This window comes from Carassius carassius, chromosome 30 (assembly GCF_963082965.1).
Source record: "Carassius carassius chromosome 30, fCarCar2.1, whole genome shotgun sequence".
NCBI classification, from domain to species: Eukaryota; Metazoa; Chordata; class Actinopteri; order Cypriniformes; family Cyprinidae; genus Carassius; species Carassius carassius.
The window spans coordinates 14,934,441-14,961,595 of NC_081784.1; the positions used below are offsets into that span (position 1 = coordinate 14,934,441).

The 27,155-nt window shown below is 35.8% G+C and overlaps 1 protein-coding gene across 2 annotated transcripts in view; it reads left to right on the forward strand.

The window, feature by feature from the left end:
* Positions 1 to 24,831, forward strand: part of LOC132110718 (polypeptide N-acetylgalactosaminyltransferase 2-like) — a 67,514-nt gene extending 42,683 nt beyond the window's left edge. The window contains exons 4-16 of one of the 2 annotated variants that reach the window (XM_059517552.1): positions 9,681 to 9,779; positions 10,373 to 10,440; positions 10,858 to 10,923; positions 12,012 to 12,133; positions 14,523 to 14,610; positions 16,261 to 16,348; positions 17,713 to 17,816; positions 18,998 to 19,124; positions 19,748 to 19,840; positions 20,051 to 20,134; positions 20,468 to 20,612; positions 22,026 to 22,142; positions 22,230 to 24,831. In XM_059517552.1, coding sequence (XP_059373535.1) covers positions 9,681 to 9,779; positions 10,373 to 10,440; positions 10,858 to 10,923; positions 12,012 to 12,133; positions 14,523 to 14,610; positions 16,261 to 16,348; positions 17,713 to 17,816; positions 18,998 to 19,124; positions 19,748 to 19,840; positions 20,051 to 20,134; positions 20,468 to 20,612; positions 22,026 to 22,142; positions 22,230 to 22,385 — 1,357 coding nt within the window. In that variant the 3' untranslated portion in view covers positions 22,386 to 24,831. The remainder of the gene's footprint in view (positions 1 to 9,680; positions 9,780 to 10,372; positions 10,441 to 10,857; positions 10,924 to 12,011; positions 12,134 to 14,522; positions 14,611 to 16,260; positions 16,349 to 17,712; positions 17,817 to 18,997; positions 19,125 to 19,747; positions 19,841 to 20,050; positions 20,135 to 20,467; positions 20,613 to 22,025; positions 22,143 to 22,229) is intronic. The other variant, XM_059517554.1, reaches the window with a different exon arrangement.
* Positions 24,832 to 27,155: the final 2,324 nt, after the last annotated feature.

Here is a 27,155-nt window from a genome sequence, read left to right on the forward strand (position 1 = left end):
ATGTAACATGGCAAAGATTAATGCACTTTTGAAAGTTGAATGTAAGGGAGTTTAATCTCAGTTTAAAGTTTGACTAGTGCTATGTGCTGTATTGACAAAAATTTAAAAGGCATTTATAAAAACACTAACACTGACAAGCTTTGCAATATCGCATTCATAACTGAATGTGATTTCATCTTATGAACGCGATATAGTGTAGCTTGTCTGTGATATACGGCTCTGTGTATTAAATACATCTGAATAATTTCCATCTGAAACGTGATATAGATTTAGATGCAAAAAGGGAGACTGGCCTTTGTCGCGGTTTGGGAAAAAAAAGAGCAGTTCAAATGTGGCTTAACTCTCAAGTTTCTAAAAGCTTCAAAATCCTAAGAAGTATTATCTGGTCCCCTGAACGTAACTTCATTAGAGGTGCGCTTAGCTCAGACTGTATCGATTGCGTGAGAAAATGAGGTTTCCATCAAACACTCATGTTACTGCGGTGTTATAATGACTAGATGTAACTGTCTTTTATTGTGATTCAGACAGCCTAGATATCTTCACACAAAACATCTTGAGCATCTTCACCGGAAACATATTTCCCTTATCTCAGAGGGCTGATGTAAAAGCTATGGGAGGCTTGGTTGTGCTTGAACATAAATTGGTCCCACAGCCAGTCATTGTCTCAGAATTAGCTGCCATAAAAGCTATGATGAATTAGTGCTCTTTTTTTAACTACCTGATGTTAGGCTGAAACAGATTGCTCTGGATATGTCAAGGATGATATTTACAGGGTCACAGTGTGTCCTTAAAAATGTTTTAAATTCAGTTTTATTAAATGTATGGTCACAAGTTTTAAATTGTATATCAAAAGTCTTAATTATCATTTAAAGAGGTCTTACATTTGGGGACGGAAAAACAGGATTCGTGACGGACTAACGTGAGTATAAAACTTCAAAAGGCTATGATTGAATTTAATAAATGTGAGCGATAAATGTTAAATGTCAAAATACAGTGCTGTTGCACATTCTACAATCTGTGAATAGCAAGCATTTATGCCAAGCAATTACTCATTACTCACATCCCATCATCGGTTCTCTTTTAGCAGTTCAGTCGATGTACATACATTTACATTTATGCATTTAGCAGACGCTTTTATCCAAAGCGACTTACAGTGCATTCAGGCTATACATTTTTTTTTACCAGTATGTGTGTTCCCTGGGAATCCAACCCACAACCTTTTGCACTGCTAACGCAATGCTCTACCACTGAGTAACTGAATGACTCAGGATATTGGTTTATTTAGCATAAGAGGGAGTGTAAGGCACGTTTATAAACCAAATAACTTCAGTAATTTGTGGATTAGTGCGTACTGGAGATGCGAACAATTTCAAATGATTCCGTTCGATTTGGTGAACTTATATGAACTTATAAGATTCCGGTTAAATAGAAAGATTCATTCACGATCTGGACATCACTAGACGAGATGAAACCGATAAAACCCATTACAAACGAGGCATTTGTTGCATCCAGTTGGGACATAATTACTGATTATTATGACTTAAACTGTCTTTTTACGCATTGCGTTGCGTATCACGCTGCATAAACATAAAACCATGTCTGCATTTGTGATCTGAGAAAAAACAAACAATAGGGGTGTAACGGTTAGCAAAAATCACAGTTCGGTGCGTACCTCGGTTTTAAAGTCACAGTTCAGTTCATTTTCGGTACAGTAAGGGAAAGAAATGCAAACATTAAACTGCAGGTTGTTTATTACTATAAAGTTTTTTTTTTTTTAATTTTTTAATACTTTTTGATAAAATTTATATAAAATAAAAAAGAATAAGAAATAAAATACTGCTGAAAAGTTTTCCACTAAATCTCAAACCAATATCATATAATAAAATATAATGAAAAATATAAATAAATATGATTACAGTGCAGCATTACCAATCCCAGCTTGTAGGCCTGCTCATATTTAAAATAAAATATATAACTTTTCCAAAGTGTAAAGTCTGTTTAAATACCGACGGGAGCTGCGTTTGAATTACAATCGTTTTTTCCTAGTGGTAGTGAAGTTCACACACGCGTGATCCCTTTTGAAAACCTTAGGCCGGTGACACACTGGCATATTGCACCTGTCAAACATAGTCTATTTTGCCGTCAATACTGTTGACGGTGTCCTTTATCAGTAGGCTTTATATTTATGCTCAACATGAAGTATAGATATTGTTGTCATGAAGACAAGATCCTGGTCTGTCGGCGGTCTCCCTCAATGTCATCTACAGTAGCAGCAGCGCGCCAGCGCCGCGTCAGGCACGATTCTGGTGTGTAAAGACACAGAAAACGCGAAGCAGCCGTCACGCTCCTTACATGCAGCAGAAACGCCATGCTCACGCCACGCAGTCAGTGTGTTACCGGCCTTAGAATCAGCTGCAGGGCGGGATTTGCGCTGAACACGGAGACTTCCGCCTCTTAATATGTTCGTTTGGAAACACGAAAATGTACCTATGTTCCGCAATCAAAATATTGCATTCTGTCATTTGGTACACACGTGCACCGTACTGAAAGCCCTGTACCGAAACGGTCCGGTACGAATACACGTACCGTTACACCCCTAACAAACAAGCCTACTCTACACTGCTTAAAACTCGTGTTTGAATCATCATTGGCAAATTATTTAAATATAAATAACGTACTTACAGGCTGCGAGTCAGAAGCGCCGGACTGTCCTTTCAACGTTTGAACTGCCCCACTTTATAGAAACAGCTGTTGTGCCACAGATGCATTGCAGGCTACTGGTTTTGGAAACAGTCCTTATCCTCCATAAAATGCACAGCACACATCTGAATATTTGGGTTGGACTGTTCTGGAACAGTGTTGAAATACAACTTAACTACTGATTTCTAGTCCTGTCTTCTTTTGGAAGGCCAAACAAGTAGTTTCGCTTTCACAACGAAACACACAGCGACTCCATAACATGGCAGCGGCAGCAACAGAGAGAATAAAAGTTACGCCTTCTTTCTTTGCGTGAACATTTGGGCGGCGTTATGCAAATCTTCCCACATAGTGAGGAAGTGAAGTAGAGATGTGGGGGCGTGTTAGAATGAGACATTTTAGGGGGGTATGGATGAGTCTTAACTTTTATAAAGAATATCTCTTTGGATTTGAGACCGTAGCCTTTTCAACTTTACAGATCTTTTTTATGCACCAAGAGCTTGTAACACTCCAAAGAGAAAGGAAAAATTTTAATCTCATCATATGACCCCTTAAAAAACATACTATTATTTTTTCAGAAAACTCCAATATCAATTGGTTATTTTTTTATAGTATTGAGTATTTTTATATTTTTCCAGTTTTCCAGTTGACGATGTGCCTCAGTAAATATGTGCATTACTTAAGTAAAATAATCTAATATGCATTATTTTTTTAGAATTTTTAGAGTTTGTTCTTTGTGGACATGTGGTATTAATTTTATTTGTGCATGTTTTTTTTTTTTTAAAGATTGAGTTTTAAAAACTCTGCAGATACCCTGTGTTTTGCAATATATCAAAGGCTTTAGTTCAGAATGAATTTTGAATTTGTTGCTTGGGGGTTTGCCATTTTTAATGCTTTGGTTAAATCTGGTTTAATCGTGTTTTAGTTATATAACCATTGTGGACATGGGATTCATTGGTCTGTTAAAAGCTATATTGCGAAACATTGAGGAGTGTGTTCTCATCCTCTTTTCTTTCAAATATTCACTGCCATCGCCTCTGTCTGTGGTCCTTTTCCCAGCCTGCTTGTGACAGCCCAGTGTGTGGGGTGAAGGTGCAGAAGGTTTAGGTTGGCCATTGATTGCTGTCTTCCTCCACTGTTTCCACTGTAGGCCTGCAATGCAGGGCTGGGCTCCCAGGATTCACTGATTTACTGCTGACATGCAGGAAGACTTTGTCAAAAGATTGTTCTCTTGATGGTTCTCTTCTCAACACAAACAGGCTGTTTGGGAGATGCTGCCCTCTAAGGAAATTACCCTTCCATTGCACAGGGATGAGCTTGGTTGATTTAAAAAATAAAAATTAAAAATAAACCTTTACAAATAGTCCTTTGCTATGTATTGACCCCAAAAATCCCACACACATCTCTAACTTGTGGTGATCTGTGGTTACAGGAAGGAATGTTCATTGCTGGCGTGACTACGGCAGGTCACTTGAACACTTCAAGTTCCTGACTTGAAGGCTTCCATTTCTCACCTTCAGATGAGAATATGCAGTTTAAGAACTGGATGCTTGTTATTATTTCAAAAATCCAGCCCATAATTCCGTAATTCACTGGACAAGTTCTTGCATCCGTCTTGGCTGTTTTTAGATCGTTTTTCTAAATGAACCTGTGCCAGACCAACATATTTGAGTTGTGGCATTATTAAAATTACAATTTCAAATTGAAAACAAAACGCAAACTAAGATTTAAATACCACAGCTGAATTAAGGGCATCACATTATACCAACATTATTACAGTATGCATATATGTACAGCATAAAAAATCGGAGATCATTTTAGGATAGTTTTATTAATTTACTCTTTACCACTTATTCACAACACCATAAACCTTTGTTTGTCATGCTGATTGCTATGAATATTTATTAATATCAAGTGAGTGTTTCTGCCAGAGCTTTTAGAAAGCTGAACCAGCAATAAAAGCAATTATAATTGTTATTACTAATAATTATAAATATTAAGTTTAAGTGAGTTTTAGATTATGGAAAAGGCAATCTGAATGTAAAAAACAGGGAAAGTGAGCAGAAGACTGTCCAGTATTGTACAGTAAAAATCTAGTAACTTTAAATGGCTTATTATATATACTGTTTTGTCCAAATGAATGAATAATTAACACTAAAAACTAAAACCAGTTATTTTGAATTTAGACATCACAACCTTTTTTTTTTTTTGCATTACAATCTGGTAGAAGTTACAATGCATTTCAAGACGCGCCGTGTCATGTGCCATCTAGCGGTTTTAGTTCTCGTGATTGCATCCTGTGTGAACAGCTCCTGAGTCAAGAATATGGATGGAATTGTATATTCTGCTTTCTGGGAACAGAGCTTTAATTCACAATGCCCAGTAGCTGATATTTGCATCAATAAGCCGATAACAGATCTCTGAAATGAGAACCCCCTTTTTTTTTTTTTTGAATTTCTGGAGATGCATCAAGCAGCAAGGACATCTGCTCATCTTTTCTTTCTTCACTCTGTTGAGCATGACCTTTTAAGCCTGCCTGATTTTCAAAATCCCTCTGAACCGTCTGAGCTCTGGCCCTTTCTTGGAGAAAAACTGAGCTCTGGCTCTTTCTTGCTTTGGCTGGTGTCTGCCTGGCTTTTGGAAATATCTCACAGTGCTGCCAACCGCTGCAACTGGCAGAGCAGTCGTGAAGTCATGGACTGATGTCTCCATGAGCCACATAAGCAAACATTTGCCCACTGTTGTATGACTGCCACACAGGCTGTGTAATTAAGATGCGTTTCTCACTCACACTGCCCAGTCCTATTTCCACTCTTTGTGTCAACATTTCATATCGATTTGATCCCTCCAGGTCCAAAGTTTTATTTGTCACATTTGTACAATTGCAGTGAAATGTTTTGTCTGCCCACCTTCCATGAGTGTGCTTGGAAACTAAAAAAAGAAAAGAGAATACAACGCAAGAAAGGGGAAAACACTGGATATATTTGCAAAAGGACAAAGGTGCATTTTGATTACAAATTTGCCTTTCGAATGTTCATTACAGGTTGTGTAAAACCTGATGAACATGTTTTCCGTGTCTTGAGCTCCAGTGAAAGCAAGGGCATATATCCATCTGTTCGAAAAGTCACATCATCAAAGACATAAGCTTATTAGCTGATTTGAATAGAGACTTTAAAATGTAAGAAAATCAGTATTGCATACATATTTTATTTGACAGCATTTCTTTTTCACATTTTTCAAAATCACAGCTATGTCCATATTGAAATGAGTTTCAAATCCTAGATTTTGGAGCGGTCTCAGACATCTGGCTCCAGCTGTATGTGTGAGGGGGGGGGGGAGGTTTGTGTTGAGTACATAATGGTTGACATGTTTATTCTTAGGCATCGTAATCTCACGTCAGATGGATGTCTGTTTTTTAGTCACTTGGCAGGGGATGTTGCTGGCATGGCTTTCAAACGTTGTTGACTACAGTTTGGTTGGACAGAGTTCAAATCGAATTGTATATGGATGTGTGTTAGAGACAATGATGTGTGACCTGACCTGAACGGCGCTGAACTCAAACTATGAGATGTATTTATGTAAACGTAAAAATGTATTTATTAAAACTAGTTATGATAGTGAAATCTGAAATGCATTATGTTCTTTGCAGCAATTGTAGCATATTTGGTTGCAATTTGTTTTTTTTTGCTGGAGCAGAGCACAGTTGAATGATAGAAGAGCCTCTGACCGGGACCTTAATTGACTAGATGGATAGATAATATTTAATATTAGTATTAACTTGAAATTTTTAAACTGCTGCTAAGAGAAGGATTCAGAGAAATAACCTCAGATAGCTTCTTTCAGCAAAAACACAGAGCCTGAAGTATGAAGCTATTGATTAGCTATTCGGTGTTTCATGTTTTTATTACTAACAAAACTAGATGGAAGCAAATAATACAATTTAATCTTATTTATTTATTTGTTTATTATTAGTAAGGCTTATTGAATGATTATTGTATGACTAAATAGACCACCAAGACGAATTTAGTAAAATGCCAGTAAAATGGAAACTGGGAAGAAGAGAATCTAAAGTTAAGCTTTCTGTCATATTAGATAATTTAATGGTTTTTGCAGTGTTACAGGCATTGCACAGAAAATTAAATTGGGATGTGCAAGAGCATATTCATCACAATACATATTCAAAAAGGAATGCTTTAATATCCAAGAATTTGGCTTGCACTTGTTTGGATTAGATATGCAGCAGTTTTAAAATGCATGTGTCTATTCATTCTGATAAGCCGTGGAAGTTGTCTTTGGGTTGGTTGCTGTAAACATTTTTGGCTTGACCTGTGTTTTTCTGTGCAGCTTCATGTTAACGTCTTGTCACTATATGTCAGTCAGTTTCCCTCCTGGAGAGCTGTTGATGCTGCAGATGACATTATCCTTGTTGTAAGTAACTTTCATCATCGCTGAAGTGCGTGAGCTGCATTCCCGATGCAGACGTCACGTTCAGCTCAGAAGACACACAAACCATGCGTTTAAAACGGCTGCAAGACTTTTTAAAGGTCAGCACGTTCTATAGTTTATTTGCTGGAATACCAACCTTTTGTATTTTCTCCCAGAAGTGAGGAGAATTTGCCCTCTATGTTTTTGCACCATTACCTCCTAGTAAATTTACCCCAAACTAAAAGAATGAAGCACACTAGTCCTAAATCCTTCTGTTAAAAGCTTGTAATGAGGAACACATGCTCTTTGTTTACTCTTGAGAGACTCTGCTTCTGTTTTGTTACCCCTGATGGCAGCAGGCCACGTGTCTTATTGGAAATGTTTTTGGCGGGTGTAGTTGTTGTCTCGCTGAAGCCATAGCCTATGTCTAGTGTTCAGACCACACCAAAAAATAAAGGACCGACTTGCCAATGACGTAATGAATGATGTCTTTCTGCACATGATGTATTTCTTGTTTAGAACATTTTTTTTATTAATTATAACTGAGGTGAAGTGTTTTCCTTGCATTAATGCTGCTCATAAATCTACAGCAAGTGTACATTATAGTTTTAAAAATATTAGGGCTGTCATTTTATGAAATGTGTATCTGTGTGTGTTTGATTGTGTTTAAATAAAGCTATAACATTAGCAAGAACTATAGTCAAAATTATAAAAATTAATTTTATGCATTTCGAAGCATTACATAAATTTTCTAGCAATATTAATTTAATTAATATTTTTATTTTGCGATGCCATATTGTTGTCTATTCAATGCTTTTTTCATGCCATGTATTTCAATTATTCTCATTTTACTGCGATCTTCATTTTCCTCACCAAATATTTAAAATTATGGCTGTCAGTTTCACATTTGTGTGTGTGTGTGTGTGTTTTTTTTAAATAACACTATAAAATTAACAAAAATAAATATTTTATGGATAAAGGTTAATAAATATAGATTTTCTAAGTATTACATTTATTTTCTGTATTTATTAGTTTAATATATTTTTTTAATTGCAATGCTATTTGTCTATTCAGTGCTGTTATCATTGTTGTGTATTTGCAGAGAAATATGAAGATTCCAGTAAAAATTAAGATAATTCAAATATTGATGTTTAAAGTGCACATTAATGTTATATAAAATTATACAATGCCAAATTTTTCATGTTTGTGTTTTATATATGAAACTTATACTGTAAAGTTAACAAAAATGATTTTAGATATAAAAAATATAAATATTAATTGTATGCATTTTCTGAAAAATATTTAAAGTATCTATAAATATTTATGTAAATTTATATTTTTAACTTGCCTTTTTGTCGTCTGTTTTATGCTGTTGTCATTATGCAGTGTATTTACATTATCTTTGTTTTACTGCGATCATCACTTTTCAAATGTTGGTGTTTAATTACAGTTACTTAAATTAATTACAAATTTGGATTAGTTAAACAAAATCTTAAAACATAGTAGCTGGTATTCAGCACACTGAGACCAAACATTTATTCTGTTAGCTATTGACTTGAGCTGCAACAGTGGAAGTATTTGAGCGTTTATATGGTGCCATGCTGGGTGGTTGGAGGCCAGCGGAGGGAAGCGTGCCAGTGGGATATGCTCTAAAAAGTGCTTGTCTTCTAGTCAAAGCCTCCATTCTATTAATGGCCTACTGCACAGTAATTCCCTGCGAGACCTCCAGCAAACAGGGCTAGAAATGAGTGAGGAGTCAAGGAGAGTATAATGGTTGAAAGCCCCATACTTTTTCATTGCAAAGATTGATATGAATGTGATTTCTCTGGCTGTAATGGAATTAAATATGATGCCAAGTGTGTAGTATTAATGTCATGGATGACACTAATCTCATCCCTTTGCTGAAGTCAGTTTGGAATCTCTGATGGTGGGCTCTCAACCCTTATCTGTTGTTTAACAGCAGTATAGAAGGAATTGACCCCGATTCCCCTGCCAGTGATCCAGTGGCTACAAAATCGATGGAATCAGTGCAGAGGAAGCATTGTCCACCCTTATCCTCGATGAAAGGTGCTACCGGAGGATTAGCCCCATAGCTGTCAAATTAAAACCTCTGTGATCTAAACCGTGTGGGTGTGTGTTACTGAAACCTTTATCGTGTGCATGTTTGGAGACTCAAGTCCAGACTGTTTAAGCATGCATGACCTCCAGTCAATCTCAGCCTCAGAGAAGCATTAAATAAACGTGTGCTTTGAGCTTCTCTGAGGGCATGAGACTGCATGCAGGTGTAGCACTAGCAGTGTGACAATGGGTTTTCACTGTGTACTAGACTTCTACATTTTCTGAAGAAATACTGGTTTGTCCACATCAAACTTGCTACCATGATACTAAGTGTTGGATGGTTTTAGGTGGTTACTAGGTTATTGCTTACTAGCCCATGTCAAATAAACTCACGTCAAACCCTCTATAATATAGGGTGTGTCCCTCCGTAGGGTTAGTGGTTTTTAATATAAGAGGAAGTGTATTTTTCTTAATATATATTATCTTTTTCTGTCTCTCAGTTGCCGTCACAAACAGTGGAGGACAGATCTTTCTGCATCCAGTGTGATTATCACTTTCCACAACGAGGCCCGTTCAGCCCTGCTGCGCACTGTGGTCAGGTGGGACGCCCCATGTTGAATAACAGTTTTCACTGCATTACCAGTGAATTTTCACTATCTTTGGTGCTAACTTCGATATAGCAAAACTCTTATTGAACACACTCTTCTATTTAAAATATGAATATAACAAATGTGTAGTATTTCTTAATCAAGTAAACACCGTTTAAAGTTTTAAAAAAGTAAGCCAAGTACAACACTTTATTTGTTGTCAATTTTTGTAATTCAGTATTGCTAATGTATATAGTGGTGAATACAGAATACTTTGCCACATATACAGTACACTTAAGTAAAGAACTACACTACTGTAGTTATGCTCACCATGGCTCACCATTTATTTGATCAAAAATAAAGTAAAGTACAGTAAAAACAGTAATATTGTGAAATATCATTACAAGAAACATTAAAAACATAGCTTTACTGTCACTTTTGATTATTCTTGCTGATTAAAAGTGTTGATTTCACATTTTACTAACCCTAAACTTTTGAATGAAAGTGTACCTCTGGCATATCAGCTAAGATCTAGACTAAAATCTCTCTCTCTACACTTCTTAACATACCAATCCATTCAACCCTTCCTCTTTCCCTGTCTTCAGTGTGTTGAAGAAGAGTCCTCCTCATCTGGTCAAAGAGATCATATTGGTGGATGACTACAGTGACAACCGTAAGTGTTTTGAACTTAAAACCCCCAATCAAACTAAATGGTGCAGAACTACTATATATAAATCATCTCACAACCATATATAGTCTGTTTCGTGCGCATCATGTTATTTGGTCAGTTTTTCTTATTTTATCATCGCGCACACATCCTTTCTCAACATGAATCATACATCTGAATAGCAGAACATGACAACATTGCAACTGAGATTTGCATGATTGTATAAAGTGTGTCAGCATGACACCAGCCATGCTCCCGAGTCCTTAACCCATCACACTTCTTGTTTTTTGGATGCCAAACCTCTAGTTAGCCTCTTGTTTTAATCAAATCATCACCTGAAGAAAAGAATTCAAATGCTGGTGCTAAAACTAATGCATTGCCCTGAACACTTGAGATGACACAATGTTTTCTCTGGGCTTTCAGCTGAAGATGGTGCTTTACTTGGGAAAATCGAGAAAGTCAGAGTGCTACGGAACGATCGTCGAGAGGGTGAGTGATTTCTAACCCTCTGAATGACCATAACATTGTGAATCCAAATTATGCCCAAGTTAATATGTGAAGACCAGTGGGTCTTTACTGGCAGCTCTTGTTTGGTCATTAAAATTTTAGCATCTGTTAAAACTAGCAGAAGTTTTACTGTTGTGACTAATTGTGATCAGCCTCAGCATGAAATCATTAAAAGCACTGCATACTTCTTAGGTGCAAATATGGAGACAATAAAAGAAGAGAAAAGCAAATGGTCTGTTATGAGCTGGAGTGTATTTTTGGAAGGAGTTTTATATCTCTTGTCAAGCAAAAAATGCTTGACATAAGCCACTAAATAAGCTTTCACTCATTATATCTTAGATATACTATTTTTTTCTTATTTTGTGCCTTGTGGCCATACAGTATATGAGATCTAAATACATTGGTATGGTGAAAGTCATGTTTTGTTTTGATGTAAGTTTTTTCATTTTTATAATTTTTTGTTTGTTTGTTTGATTTTTATTTGGTGTGTTTGTGCTATTTTTAAGTTGTTTTTTTTTTTTCAAGTAATTATAACATATAGTTATAAAATAAGTAAATTACTAGCAATGTACAAATTTATGGTTATTTTGGGTGTCTAACAATGTTATAAAGTATTCAAATAGACATTCATAAATAAATAAAATAATAATTAAATGTAAAATGAAATGCGCGATTAGATGATGATCCTGTCAGAGGTTCTTCATTTCCCTATTATGGCTTAACTTTGTGTTCATGTTCAAAAGATGGTTTTTGTCTACTTTAACGTGTGTATATATATATATATATATATATATATATATATATTTGCTTCAGACAGAACTGATGTAATACCTCACCAATAATAGACATAATTAACGGGCATCATATCATTACTTTTTCCAAAATGTCATTACCAAATTTGTGAAGTACTCAAAATGCCAAAAAGCCTTTTGACATCTGTATGTTAGACTATCATTATGGTTCCCTGCACACTTGTGTCTAGATCATTAAGTCAAAATACAGGGAGAACAACCTTGTGCGTATTTCAGATTGCATCAGTGCTTTGAGTCTCAATGTTCCCTGTGTTTCAGGTTTGATGCGATCCCGAGTCAGAGGGGCGGATGCGGCCACAGCCAGTGTACTAACCTTCCTTGACAGCCACTGCGAGTGTAACGAACACTGGTTGGAGCCCCTGCTAGAAAGGGTTGCTGAGGTCAGCCATGTTTTTCTTTCTAGCAGCAAAACATTGGGTCTTATGGTTCTTAGATTTGGCAAATTATCCATTGCTTTTGGAGGCTATATTCACACATGCTCATTACAGCCGTGGACATTTAGCAGCTCACTGCAATTGCCAATGTCAGGCCAAGATGATAGAATGCCTATGTAGATGAGTAGATGAAAAGTTGTTTTTTCTCTGGCTGCCTGTCTCGATGCACAAACTTTACTTGCAGTGCTGTATCATTATACCTGTTTGTATCCGATCCTGCTGACGACTGCCAGCAATCCTCAAACAAGCCGTAAAAAACTGTGGAGGGAAACTAGTGTCATTCAACACTGTGTTAGTAAAGAACATAGATAAGACCGCAGTGTGTGTGCACAGGTGTTTTTAAATTGTGGATGTGCAGGTCCGTTCTAGATCAGGATTGGATTGACCTAAAAGAAATACTTGCTTCAGTTGTGTCTGTAGGCACATGTAATTACTCTGAAATTGTCTCAAGGCTTTTGACTTACAAAATAAATAAAAGGGACAAAGTAAAAGACACTTAAAGTATAAATTATAGGCATAAATAGTAGTAAGAAGTTTCATAACCCCATTTATATTGTTACAGTAGGTGTCTTATTTTTCATTTTGATGACCCAGATAAGCACATGATCAATTTTTGGAGTTAGTGACCCCAGAATTTATACAAGTGCAAGTCATTATGATGATTATACAGAGCATGAATTAAATGTTGTCCTACTTCTGGAGAAGTATCTCCACACAGAGCTTACATTGAAGCTACATCCACTTGTAGCTACACTTGTCATTGGTCGTCATTGATGAGTTCTTCCGGCTTTATATCAGTATTCACCCAAACACAAATTACTTTCAGTCAGTACAGTGAATTTCCTTTCTGTATATTGCCAAAAACATCTCAAAAACATATTTTTGAAGACATTGATTTTCTACTAACATATTACTGAACATGTTTTCATTAAACTATTAATTACAAAAACGTTTTAGTTTAGGCAAAAATTGCATCATGCTTAATTTGAAAAAAATTAGCACATTATCAGTGGTGAGCAAAAAACAACCACAAAACAGTACGTGAAAGGTTTTAATTTACAACGCATAAATGTATTTGAAAAAATATATTTCAAACACTGTCATGTTACAGTCTTTACTTTACTGCATAAAGCATATTTTGAATATTAGGAATATTATAGAGTAATTTAAAGACCACTTAATTTATAAAATATATGCAGTATTGTTGTATTAATTAGGCAATAGTGATGAACAGCTCACTTGAAAACAAATTTGAATATTTTTGTTTCATTCATTGAATAGTTTGCATTGTGTGCGAACTGCATTTTTGCTACACTAGAAGAGTGTTCTCAGATTTGTTTTGAGACTGCCGTATCAGTCTTTTCCCAATTTCTAGACGTACAGAAATAAGGTATATACCATTAGATGATGATACATAAATATGTTCCAAAAATGTTAAGAATTGTGTCAGCTGTGAATTGTGGCCCTGTTTTGTAACCAAGCAATTTGTTGCCACCAAAAAAATTGTTGTGATCAATTTTAAAGTATCAGCTATTGTTAAGCATAGTTTTTACCCATATCTAGAGAATGTTAATTATTATTGAGTTGCTTTATACAAACATTGGTATTCTGCTCCGTTGGGCCTCTCTCGGTTAAAAAAAGTTTCACAGGAACCATCATTTTATCCAAATAGTCATTTGCTGTTTCAAAATGTTTAATGCAAGAAGTAAAATACAGTGAAAATGTAGAATTTAGAAATAATTAAGGCATGTTTTTATTCATCAGAACAATTTGTCGTTCACTAAATTAACTGAAGACAGATATTTAATGATTTGAATGTACTAATATAACAAACCATAATTACTGTACCTAGATGCATATAAAATTGCCTTGTGGAAACATTGCAGCACGGTGACAATTGAATTTGTTAATTCAGAGGTGGAGCCACAGTTGGGATGATTTAATTCTTCAGGGTATCCCAGAGTTGTCATGATGAATATTGGAAGATCTCTAAGAAGCAATACATTTATATTTAGTGTTAAATTCTCCACGCCTGCCACGTAGAGTTGATTGTCAGTCTTTTCTGGAGTGTTTAACTCGGCACTCAACTGTAAATACTCCAGTGATGTGTCAGCGAAAGTCACGAGATTAACGGGCTTTTTCTAGGTATTTCTGATGGATTTGCCATGATTCGTAACGGCAGAGCAGTGCACATTTTTTTAATTCTAGTTTAATTTGACTGTTTCTATCACATCCATCTTAAGATTGCATTGTAGCACAGATGCATTGAGAATTCATCTCTTTTCATATGCTTGTACTGTCAGCCCAGCCTCACAACATTTGTTGTTCTCGGCAGGATAAGACTCGGGTCGTGTCACCCATCATAGATGTCATCAACATGGATAATTTCCAGTATGTGGGGGCATCTGCAGATCTTAAAGGAGGTAAAATCTCTTTCATCAGCTCCTATTTTATCATAACATAATTCAGTCACCATCCAGAGCCTATTCCTTTAAATTGTGTGCATGTGTGTGATATGATTGCATCCATTCATGCATGTACAGTATTTGTGTGTGTTTATGGACAATACAGCACATGGCATTTGTTATATTTCATGTGCAGGGCTATATTCTTTGTGTGGTACTGTATGTTAAAATGCATGTTTGGAGTGGAAGCAATACAGAGAGAATTTCTGGAGGCAGTGCAATGTGCAGAAGAGTGAAAGAGCATGATGAATCTCAAAAAGATGAAGTGTCATTTTAGAATGGAAACCATTTGATTTTTGATCTCTGAGTAGAATATCTTTTCCTCTAAGACTTGGGAGGTGTCTGGGTGCAGTGGTAAATAATTTGGAAATGGATATATCCATGTTGGTATCACTGTATTCTATAAAGCAGCATGGGTTATAAATGTCATTTTATTTATATTGGTTTTTCTCAGCATATTTTGGTTGAAGGTGTGCTTGTTAACTTGCATTCAGACTTTGTCTAGCATTTTCTTCTTTCCTTTATAATATGTTCAGAATGGAATAATAGCACAGGGCTGCATACTGTGCACAGTATTCAGTGTGTGCTACTTTAAAAAAAAGTAGTATGTAAATCAGTAGCAAAACATTTTAAATAGTAGGATGCTACATTTTTGTCTCTTTGGTATACTGCATCTTGAATTTGGGGATTAAAATGGTTATTTACAGTTCTCACAACTGTTTTACTTCTATTAATTCAGCAAACAGTTAAAATGCAAACTCCATTTAAACATATTGTAGAATTTTTCTCTATATTTAAGAAAATTTGAAATCAAGTCATCATTTCTATTTTTTTATTCTTTTTTTAATATTTGAATATTTATTTTTTTCTTAATATTCATAATATATTATAATATTTATTTTTGTAATTTTAGTGATAGTTATTTTTATTAGATTTTAAGTAGTTCTGTTTAGCTTTGTTTATATTTAGTGTTTGTAATTGTAGTTTTTCATGTAACGTTTTTAATTTAATTGTAATTTTCTCTCATTCCACATGTTCAGCTTACAAAACATAACCTTCTTATTTGCATAGAGCACTATATTATGATTGTTTTCTTTCTTGTTTGCATTTATTTAACCATCTAAAGCTACCAAGTGTCAGATTTTATGTTGATTCCTGTGTACAGCAGACAGAAAACAAGAGGCATTTGTAAAATAAGACTTGCCAACTGCAGGGTTTAAAGGATACAGCATTAACACAGAACCAAAGCCTAAACCCCACGATTACTTACAACTTTAAGACTATTCTTTTGCTGTCTGGCAAGCTGTGGTATTTCCTACTGGAAATGCAAAATACGGTTTTAATCCAGTTTTGTGTGGAATGTCTTTTGGTGAAAAGAAATGTTACATGAAAACATTTGAATACTGTGCACAGCACACATGCTGCATACTGACAGGGTAGTTTGATTGTATGCTATTCTGAACAAAGCCTCAGTCTTTTTATTAGAGAAATTGCAGTATTAAGTAATATGTCCCCTTATTCCCTTCCCTGACACATGGCTGACAAAGGCATTGAACATGCATTTAAAATCAGATTTCATCTCTAATGTAATGTCTAATCTGTATCCAGGTTTTGATTGGAATCTAGTTTTTAAATGGGACTACATGACCCTGGAACAAAGACGAGCACGGCAAGGAAACCCCATTGCTCCTATCAAGTAAGCATTCGTCTCTCTTCTTAAATATTTGTGTTTCAAATGTTTTGGATCATGAACCAGTGAGTCGGTGATGGATTATTGACAGATGACTACTTTTCATTCTTCTCACACTGTTCTCTAATTAATTCAGTCGACTGTATGATGTATAGACTCTCTCGAAACAGAACTCAAGCTATAGGTGTGCAGTCTGTTTTTTATGTATTACTTTTATTAAAGTTTTTTTCTATATATATTGTGACCTTGGACCACAAAGCCAGTCTTAAGTTGCGGGTATATTTGTAGTAATAGCCAAAAATACATTGTATGGGTCACAATTATGGATTTTTCTTTTATGCCAAAAAATCATTCGGATTTTTAGTAAAGATCATGTTACATGAAGATATTTTATACAATTTCTTCTGTAAATATAACAAAACTTCACTTTGGATTAGTAATATGCATTGCTAAGAACTTAATTTGGACAACTTTAAAGGTGATTTTCTCCTTATTTAGATTTTTTTGCACCCTCAGATTCCAGATTTTCAGACATTTATATTGGCCATATATTTTCCTATCATAGCAACATCAACGGAAAGCTAATTTATGCAGCTTCCAGAATATATATAAATCTCAATTTCGAGAAATTGACCCTTATGACCAGGGTCCAGGTCCAGGGTCACTATTAATATTTATAGCTTTGTTTTAGTTTTTGTAATTTTAGTACTTCATCTTAATCTTATTTCACTTAGTTGCAAAGTCGACATTCAAAATTTTTTGTCCAATATTTATAATGTCTTTTTTTTTTTTTGCTTCATTTCATTGACAATTTTTTTTTTGTTATTTACGTGTTAAGACGTGTTTTTAAGAGTTATTTTTGATGATTTTCTTGTCCAAATTCTATGTTCTCAAACATGACATGTGGTAAACTAATGTGCAGAATCCTATTTAAATGCACATAAGATCTGCCCCCAAATGTTATCTCTGCTGTCAACAAGGAAAAGAATCCCCTAAAGTTCTTTGAATAACGAAATAAGTTACCCCATGTGGTAGCATGCTTGCTTGTTTGTAAAAGGTCTGTCTTCCAGGGAATGACTCGAATCATTAACAGCTAAAGGTGAGAGGGACAGAGAAAGGAAGGTGTGAAGGGACCGAAATGGGGGATTGTATGGAGGGTGTGTTGCTGTGATGTGAAATCTCAATCACCGTGCAGCAAGTGCATTAAAAGCACATTAACATAATAAACACATCACCAGTATCTCAGATAACTGCTTAGTATATGTTTTATAGAAAGTAAGTTCTATGAAGTGTAGAAAGTTCTGAACAAGTCCAAGATTTGGTTTGATTTGATCTCAGTTTTCATATTTTGTGATGCTTGTGTTCTCCAGGACTCCCATGATTGCCGGTGGCCTCTTTGTAATGGATAAGGACTACTTTGAGGAGCTGGGAAAGTACGACATGATGATGGACGTGTGGGGCGGTGAGAATCTTGGTGAGTGGATGCTTTTTTTCTCTAAATGCCCTGCATTTCTTCTGAATGGAGCTAACTGACTTAAGACATAGTGGATCCTTTCAGTGTGACCTTTATTGATTTTGTCGTCGATTTTCCTATTCTAAGTGGCCCCAAAAAAATATTTGGACACATATTACATTATATATATATATATATATATATATATACTGTATACTATATATATATATATATATATATATATATATATACTGTATATATATATACTATATATATATATATACTGTATATATATATATATATATATATATATATATATACTGTATATATATATACTATATATATATATATACTGTATGTATATATATATATATATATATATATACTGTATATATATACTATATATATATATATACTGTATATATATATATATATATATATATATAATATATATATATATATATATATATATATACTGTATATAAGGGAAACAGAATAAGTAAATTTATCTAATGCACCCATTTTATTTTATATCAAAGTAATTTGAATGTACATTTCATTGTAATTGCTATTAACTACTTTAAAGAATTATCTATTTATAAGGGCCTGAAGGCAGAGTGAATTCATACATCCACTACAATTATTGAAAAAATTATTCATAAATCTGCAAATGAGATCATGATACTTCTGTCATTATATTGTATTGATTGTAATGCCTTACTCAGACAAAATGTAATGTGTCCATCTAAGGGGCAATTCAGGTCACCACTGAAGAACTACTGCTGTTTTATAATATTAGCAATGAGACTTGAACAGAAAACTGCAGTGTAAGACTCAGTGAGGTAGATTTTTTCAGGTTTTGTCGTAATGTGTGTGGCGTGATGGGTTCTGAAAGAAAATCCTGACTCATTTCCCAAACACAGCACTTTTCTCAGCTTTGCTGCTTGTGGAAAAGTCTACAACAGTTCCAGAAATTATCCATCAGCCTGGAATAAAGTTGCATTTTGCATGTGAGTGTGTGTCTAAAGTTTGCAAAGACCAAGAAGTTTCACAAAGCAGGGTTTTTGTGTTTTTGTTTTTTTGAATATAACATATGTGCAATTATGAGTTTTGCTTTATTTTCCCATTTACATTTATGAGCTGGTTGCTTGTGTGTTCTGTGATGGATTTTATTCATCTCTGGCTGCTGTTGTGGTCTTCAGAGATCTCGTTCCGGGTCTGGCAGTGTGGAGGGAGTCTGGAGATCATTCCCTGCAGTCGAGTCGGTCATGTCTTCAGGAAACAGCATCCATACACTTTCCCAGGGGGCAGCGGAACTGTTTTTGCCAGGTGTCCACCGAATTATATTATGTAATCATTTGAAAGTTTGGGATTAGTTATTTTTTTTCTTTTTAAGAAATTAATACTTTTATCCAGAAAAGATGCAATAAACTGAACTGTATTTTATTGTAGTGTAGTGTTTTTTATTGCATTACTTTTTATATTATGTTACATGATATGGTGTGGTTCTTCCAGAGTTAGAGTTTGCGCTATCCAGTTTATAATCACCGTTTCAGGATAGATAACTCTAGTCAGGATTGTTGTAACCCTGCTAGATGTTATATTCCTGAGTATCCAGATTGAGAATTGTTAGAGTAGCTAACGAACACAATTCTTATTAATCTTTAATTTTATGATTGCTCAAGCAACATGAGTCCTTATTATTCTGGTTCATGTACTCCATCCAGTGGGTGAATGCAGTACTGCAGTCGCTGATATGTGAGCTGTTGTGAAGTAGTGCAGTTGAAATATAAAGTGGCATTTTCATAGTTATAAAACACCCAGTAATGTGCCGCAGAAGATCTGTTATTATTGAAGTAAGATTAATCAATAATGTTAACATGTTATGGTCATTAGCAGAACATTATATAAAATCTACTTTTATTCTCATCTGCTTGTGTTTGTCTTTGCAGGAACACAAGGCGAGCGGCAGAGGTTTGGATGGACGATTTTAAGAACTTCTACTACGCTGCTGTGCCCTCAGCCCGTAATGTACCCTATGGCAAGTAAGTGTTTATTTGTCTTAATTTAGAAATATTGCTAAGGGAAAGGTTTGGAATATCGAATAGTACATTTGCTTTCTTCAACATGAGAAGAAGTTATTTTCTCACTTCCAAGGCCATGAGAGGCCACGAATTTCAGACTTGGCTAGTTTCTGTTTCTGTTTCGAACCTCCAAATGAACTCCATATGACTAGGTTTCCTCTTCAATTGCAGCATTCAGAGCAGGCTGGAAATGAAGAAGAGGTTGGGCTGCAAACCATTTAAATGGTACCTGGAGAACGTCTATCCTGAGCTACGGTGAGTGTCTGACCTGAGCGTAATCAAAATAGCTGTTGGATCACTTTGGCCCTGTTTACACCTGCTTTTTTATGTTCTGTGATGTTTTGTGCATAAATATGTATGAGCTGTTTGTTTTTCTGTACAAGACTGGCTGTTTAAAACCTTTTGTTTGGAACAATTTTTGATGAAGTGTGAACACAGCCTTTAACTCATTCTTACGAAGTTTAAATGTGCAGGCATTTTTTAAATCTAGACATGTACATTTTAAGTAAATAAGCTTTTATTAAAGCCCACTACCAGTAGTGCAGGTGGCATAGTTGGTACTGAACTTGTTGTTTCTGTCTTGTTTAGGGTCCCTGATCATCAGGACATAGCCTTTGGAGCATTACAACAGGGTCAGAACTGTCTGGACACACTGGGACACTTTGCTGATGGTGTGGTGGGGGTTTACGAGTGCCACAACGCAGGGGGCAATCAGGTACCAATCAGATCTCAGGTACTGAACAGTCTTATGTCAGGTGTGGCAGCAGAGCACTGGGTGATGGACTTGGCAGTGACTTTGGGTCAGTTTAAAGGAACTTGTGAAGGGTGAATGATGTATAGATGAGGGCCACACAGTAGTTTCTAGATTCACTGTAAACCCTAATAAGTTCACAGAACTCAAAAAAAATATTTTGTAACGGATTACACGAAAAAATTTAAGTGATGTTTTTAAATGTTTTAAGTTTACATAAAATTAAAAATTACATTTCCAGTTGCCTTAAATTATCTGTTATCTTATAAATATTGATATTTCTCAACTTATAATTAGAGAGTAATTCACTCAAAATTGTGCAACATTAATATTGTACAGTGTTATTAGATTTTAAATGAATTGTAATATACTTTAAAATGCTATGATGACAGTTGAAATTTTCAGCATCCATCACTTGAGTCTTCAATGTCACATGATCCTTCAGAAATCCATTCATTCTAATATTCAGAATTCTTACATTATTATAAGTAATGTGGATGTTATATTAATTTAGATTTATATAGCATTATATATTAATAAACTACTTATTATTTTCACCATTTTAAACACTTTTGCATCTTAATATGAGCTCACAAAAAAAATGACATAATTATAAAAAAAATTGCAGCATGTTTTTGGGTGTATTATAGCATATCACACCACATAGCAAACTTATCCATGTACATTTCTGAAAATATCTTCCTCTCACCAAGCCGTTTTTGTGTTTAAAGGTACAATTTGTAAGATATTTGCAGTAAAATATCCAAAAACCACTAGGCTAGTGTTATATATTTTGTCCAGCTGATTACTAACAATATCGCTAATGTTTTCAACTACTTGTAAATAATGAGAAAATTCCCATTCTAAACAGTGACACAGGGCAGTGCAGTCGCCTGTCGATGACGTTAGTTACCCTTTGTTACCGCCTTTACTGATGTAGAAAGTCGTGGACAAAAGCGGAAGTAGCTTCGCGACAAACTTCAACTAGAAAGAGATAGCGATCCCGCTTGTGTTTTAGTATTAATGGGTACACACGCCAAACGCAGTACATCGCGTCTCTAGACCCGCGCGAGGATGCGTCTGATCCATAGTCTGATCGCGTCTTTGCATTTACTTTGTATGTAATCTACTCACTCAAATCGTTGAACTCGTGTTAAATCCATGATTTATCTTTCCGTCTGATTGATGGCCATCAGCAGTTGGGTAGAAGACAACAATTCCCATCATTCCAAGCTCCTCCTTAGCGTCATCAAACCACACGATTGTTATTGTTTTGGTAGTGCGCCCTCTAGTGGCAGGTCCTACAACCTGTACCTTTAAGTTCCTGTGTAGATTTATGTTGGTGTATTTTCTGAAAATGCTCCCTGCTTACCTTACCATGTTCTTAATGAACAGGAATGGGCCCTGACTAAAGACAAATCAGTCAAACACATGGACCTGTGCCTGACGGTGGATCGCACCGCTGGCTCACAGATCAAACTGCAGGGCTGCAGGGAGAACGACAGCAGACAGGTGAGCATGCTGTGCTCAAAGCAGGGGTTTAGAGGAGACGCCGCTGCTCAGATTTTCAACATCATCATCATTATGTTTCCTTTGCAGAAATGGGAGCAGATTGACAACAACTCCAAACTGCGGCATGTGGGCAGCAATCTGTGCTTGGACAGCCGGAGCGCGCGGAGTGGCGGCCTGACGGTGGAGGTGTGCAGCCCGTCGCTCACCCAGCAGTGGAAGTTCACTCTCAACCTCCAGCCGTAGCTTGTCACGCCAATCTCAGCCCTCCCATTCTCGCCCTCGGACAGCCCGTGCTGGGCATGCACTCGCCCCTCAGAGATAATTGCTGCCCGGATACAGACTCAGGGCCGCCACGATGCGGTTCAGTGGTCCTTGAGGGCCACGGGGCAATGAAAACACAAACAAGATGATGAATATTTCCATCTAACTATATACCTCACTGTTTCATCTGTTGTCCAGCTCTTGGAAGTGAATCTTAAGTGTCTAAACTGTATCGAAACCGGTTTTTTTCTTCTTCTTGTTTTCCGATGCAAAGGATCTGTTTTTCTTCTTTCCTAATTTTCACCTTTTCATGTCTCATTTTCTTGAAATCCAGGATTTATTTTTTATTTTTTATTTTTTTTTTTTTTACTAAGGACATCTTTTGTTGTTTTATTTTTTTTTGTCACGTTACCAAAATTGTTGAATGTAAATGACATGTTGTATGGAGGCTCCCTTCATGCGCTGTGATTGGACTGGATTCTAGTTTGGGTTTGGTTTAATTTCTGAGCTCATGGGATTGAGGGGAGGGCTCGTTTGTTGTGTGCACCGTCTCAGACGCACTTGGACTGTGGAGGACAGCGGCAGCCTTGTGTTTTTCGGCTTGCGGTGCTCATGCAAAAAGAGCAGGAAAAAAAGAGCGACCTTTTTTGTTGTTTTCTAGATTCTGTTAAATTGTCAATCTGTTTGTTTCTGTTAAAGGTGCAATGTGTAAAGATTCAAGCCGCTTCCCTTAAGGGCCCCTGGTGTGTTCTGAAGGAGAACGAGACATTGTATAGAGCGTGACTGCTTGATTCACATACTGTAGCACTGGCTGCTAACAAATCAGTATCTAAAACATGTCTTCAAACACCAACAACTGTTTCTCAGCCACTTTTGTCACACTATTCATTTATTTCTTAATTCTATGTAGCCTTTTTTTCTTCGCCAAGTGTATTATGTCAAATAATCATGTTAATAACCTGGTAACTCCAAGCAGAGGCTGATCAGAAGCTCTTGTCCTGCTTTCTTGGATTTCGAGCAAAGTTGGATGTGTATTACTCCTCATCTTTGTGCAGTACATGATCTGGATCATATCATGGGCATTAGGAAAGCTTCTTTCCTGCATCCTTTAAGTCCTGGATGTTTTATTCTCAAGATCAGTTATGATCCTCAGCAGCTATGGCCAAACATGGCACATCATATCACTACTTGAGCATCCTCTTTCTATGGTTAAAAGTTGCTGCCTTTGTTATCCATGATACTGTAAGGAAAATGTGTGTGTGTGTGTGTGTGTGTGAATGGGTTTCTAAGCAGCTTTCAAAGAAGTGTGCATTAGAGAAGCATCTGAACTCACAAAGAAGAAACGTAACACTGTTCGTGAGTGTCCTTTTAATTAGCATCTTATTCATGCCCCACAAATACTTTTTCACATCCAAACCTTGTGAATCTTTATGGTACTTCAGTTGATTTTAACAGAACTAGTGTTACTGTAAATCCAACAGACAAAAAAGCCTGTGATATGTGAAACAGATCAGTTAACCCACCTGCATTTCATGTATAATGCCGTAGCAATTCTGACTAACTTATTGTAGGCTAGGGAATCCTGACTAAATGAGTCCCTGACTGGCTTTCAGTCAACTCTCCTCATGTATCAGCAGTAAGTGTTATGTTAATCTTAGACTTGCATATGTTGGGTTTGTCTGCACCACCCTATATTGTCCTATAAATAACAGTTCTCCATCAGTGAGTATGAAGACGGTAAAAGTCTCTACGTTTCAGAGTCTGGGTGGAGATTATGTGGCCTTTAGGAAGAAAATTGTTCCACCTACCTGCATTTTGTTCTCTGCATTCTGTAGCTTCTTGGGGTTCCTGTAGTCAATGATTTTTCTGGACAGGAAAGCAGAGGTAGATGTGGACTGCACTTTTGCCAATGAATCACCTTTCTCCAGTTTAGAAGAAGCCAATGAAATGATGTAAAGTTTGGGCTTTGAATGATGGGCTTTTTAAAGAACTCAACCAGATTCAGAGCAATACATTATGGCTAATTTTGGAATTGGATGAAATGTTTACATAGCACAGTGTGCCAAAGTCATTTGCCGTTTGACTGAAACATGGAAACACTTCTATTCCAGACTAGGACAGTTTCATAGTAAATGAAGGACATGTGACCCCACCTTTTATGTCTCTTTGGTTTCCTTAAAAGCCAGTTTTAGAAAGATCTTGATGTTGCATTAAATGGCAAAGGAAACCGCATGGGGTCAACAGTAATAGTGTATATGTGTGTATATACAGTATGTATGTCCATGCATGTACAGTTACACATTCAGTTGCAATTATAGTGATTTGGTCAACTGTACAGCGCTTGTATTTGTTCAGTGTTTTATAGATATTGCAAAAGTTTCAATGACGAAAAATAATTAACTTAAAAAAAATAAATATAATATACATATCAAGTGTCCCAAGTGTTTTCACGTATGGTGCATTAACAAAACTAATTAAATATTTTTGCATCAAAATGCAATCTACTACTAGGACCCTCAGAATTTTTGTATTGTTATTTGTATTTAGTGTATTACACTAAAAAAAGTATTTAATAAATGAAAATTAAATGCAGTACAAACTACTGTTTATATATATATATATATATATATATATATATATATATATATATATATATATATATTCTCTGTAATGAGAATTTCAGGACAGAATGTGCATATGTCCTAAAAATGTCACAATGCAAAAAAAGAAAGAAAGAAAAAAAGGAACTAGGGTTCCAATAGTACTTACAGAGAGAGATCTTTTCTTTTTCTATTTGATAAAAAAAATTTGACCTGGACAATTCTTTGTGAGATTCTAGTAATAGTGCAATGAATGTTGCAACCAATTACTGTTAGGGGGAAAAAGTATGTATAAATAACATTTATTAGTGTGCAAATTTGTGTTAACTCACATAGACGCAGAGAGGTGAAGCACGGGTCAGTTTGATGACTGGACATACAGTGAAGGTGAACATTACAGATAACACGTATACTCTTACATTCACCTGAATCATTTCAACATTCACAGTGAGAAGACAAGTGAAGGAACACCAAGCATTAAACGGCAAGACACTGCACATTCACAACATTCATACATGAAAACAGATACATGTCCAACACTGGGTTCTTGTTATGTGGACCAGATATTGAGAAATTTGTTCCAGTCAGTGAGACTGTATAGTTGTCATAGCGGTTTTGTTATTAAAAGAACAGTTTGTTTTTACCTGCTATAATGCCACACAAAGCTGGCCCTAAAATATAGCACAATGTTAGTGGCAGAAACTTTGCTTATTGGAAGGTTTTTATTCTAATGTACTGCACTGGCAAGGGCTTTAATTTAAAGTCTCTGTTCTGGCTTACAGATTATGTTCTTGGCAGAGAGGTTCATAGCACCCGGTCTGTTCTCCTACATTATACTGCACTACAGTAGATGTTGTAGTTACAAAACCCTGAGGTCACCCTAGATAAGGTCAAACATCTCTCTAACGCCATTATACTTCACTGTCTGCCTGATTAAAATAATTAATTAATTCCCACTGAAGTGCAGATCGAACCCAGAAGATGTTCTGGAAAACACGGATATACAATCTCAAAATCATCTGCTGCATTTTATATTAGATAAGCACAGGCGGCAGTTTTCGCCTGAAGGGTATTTGTTAGTATATTGACTACAGTATGTAGATAAGTAGTACAAAAATATTACAATGAAGTGAAATCAAACTTTGCATCATTCATGACCAAAAATAAAAAATTATGTTTATGAGCACACCTTTATAATATATAATGCAACATTGCTTCTGTATTGATTTAAAAGAGATGCAGGTATAAAATATGGCATATATATAGTTAATTACTGCAGCTGACATTTTTTTTTTTGTACAGATTTGTATAGACTGAATGTGAAGCCTTAAAATAATGTTTTAAGTGATGTGCAGTGATAAACATCCTAATTGGTTTGTTAGTGTGCAGCGTTTCACTCAGTGAAAAGAAAAACAGCAGGTGATGGCACAGTAAATAAGAAATGAAGAGCCAAGGAAATAAACATGGCGAGTAAATCATGACAAATTCTCTTACAATAGTACATCTGTTCTTTACAGTGCTCGTTATCTAGTATGAGTAGGGATACAGTGGGAGATGTCAGACTAAAAATATTACCTGAGGGAAATTAATCTGCTTCAGTTCTTTGAAGGAACAAATTATGCCATGGGCTGCGACTGTACCGTCATTACCACAGTTACAACATAGCAACATGGAGAATTGATCTTTGATAGCTTCTGGAACAGTGAAACACCACATAAATCCACCCACTTACAGGTGGAGAGAAATTCTAGTTAAAGTCTTTTATAATTTCATTATTCATAATTTCATTATTTATTCTTTTTTTTTTTTTAGCTGACACTTTTATCCAAAGCAACTTACAATTGCTATATATGTCAGAGGTCACACGCCTCTGGAGCAACTAGGGGTTAAGTGTCTTGCTCAGGGACACATTGGTGTCACACAGTGGATTCGAACCCGGGTCTCTCACACCAAAGGCATGTGTCTTATCCACTGCGCCAATGTCCCTAGATAATAAATTTAATATTACACATAATAAAAATATATAAATGAATTATTAGAAATAATATTTACATTATTTTTGGTATACTACTGTATATTGGGCCCTTTTCCTATTTTCATCATAATTGAACAAAGGATCTGGATATTAATAAAAGACAGGTAAAGGAGTTAA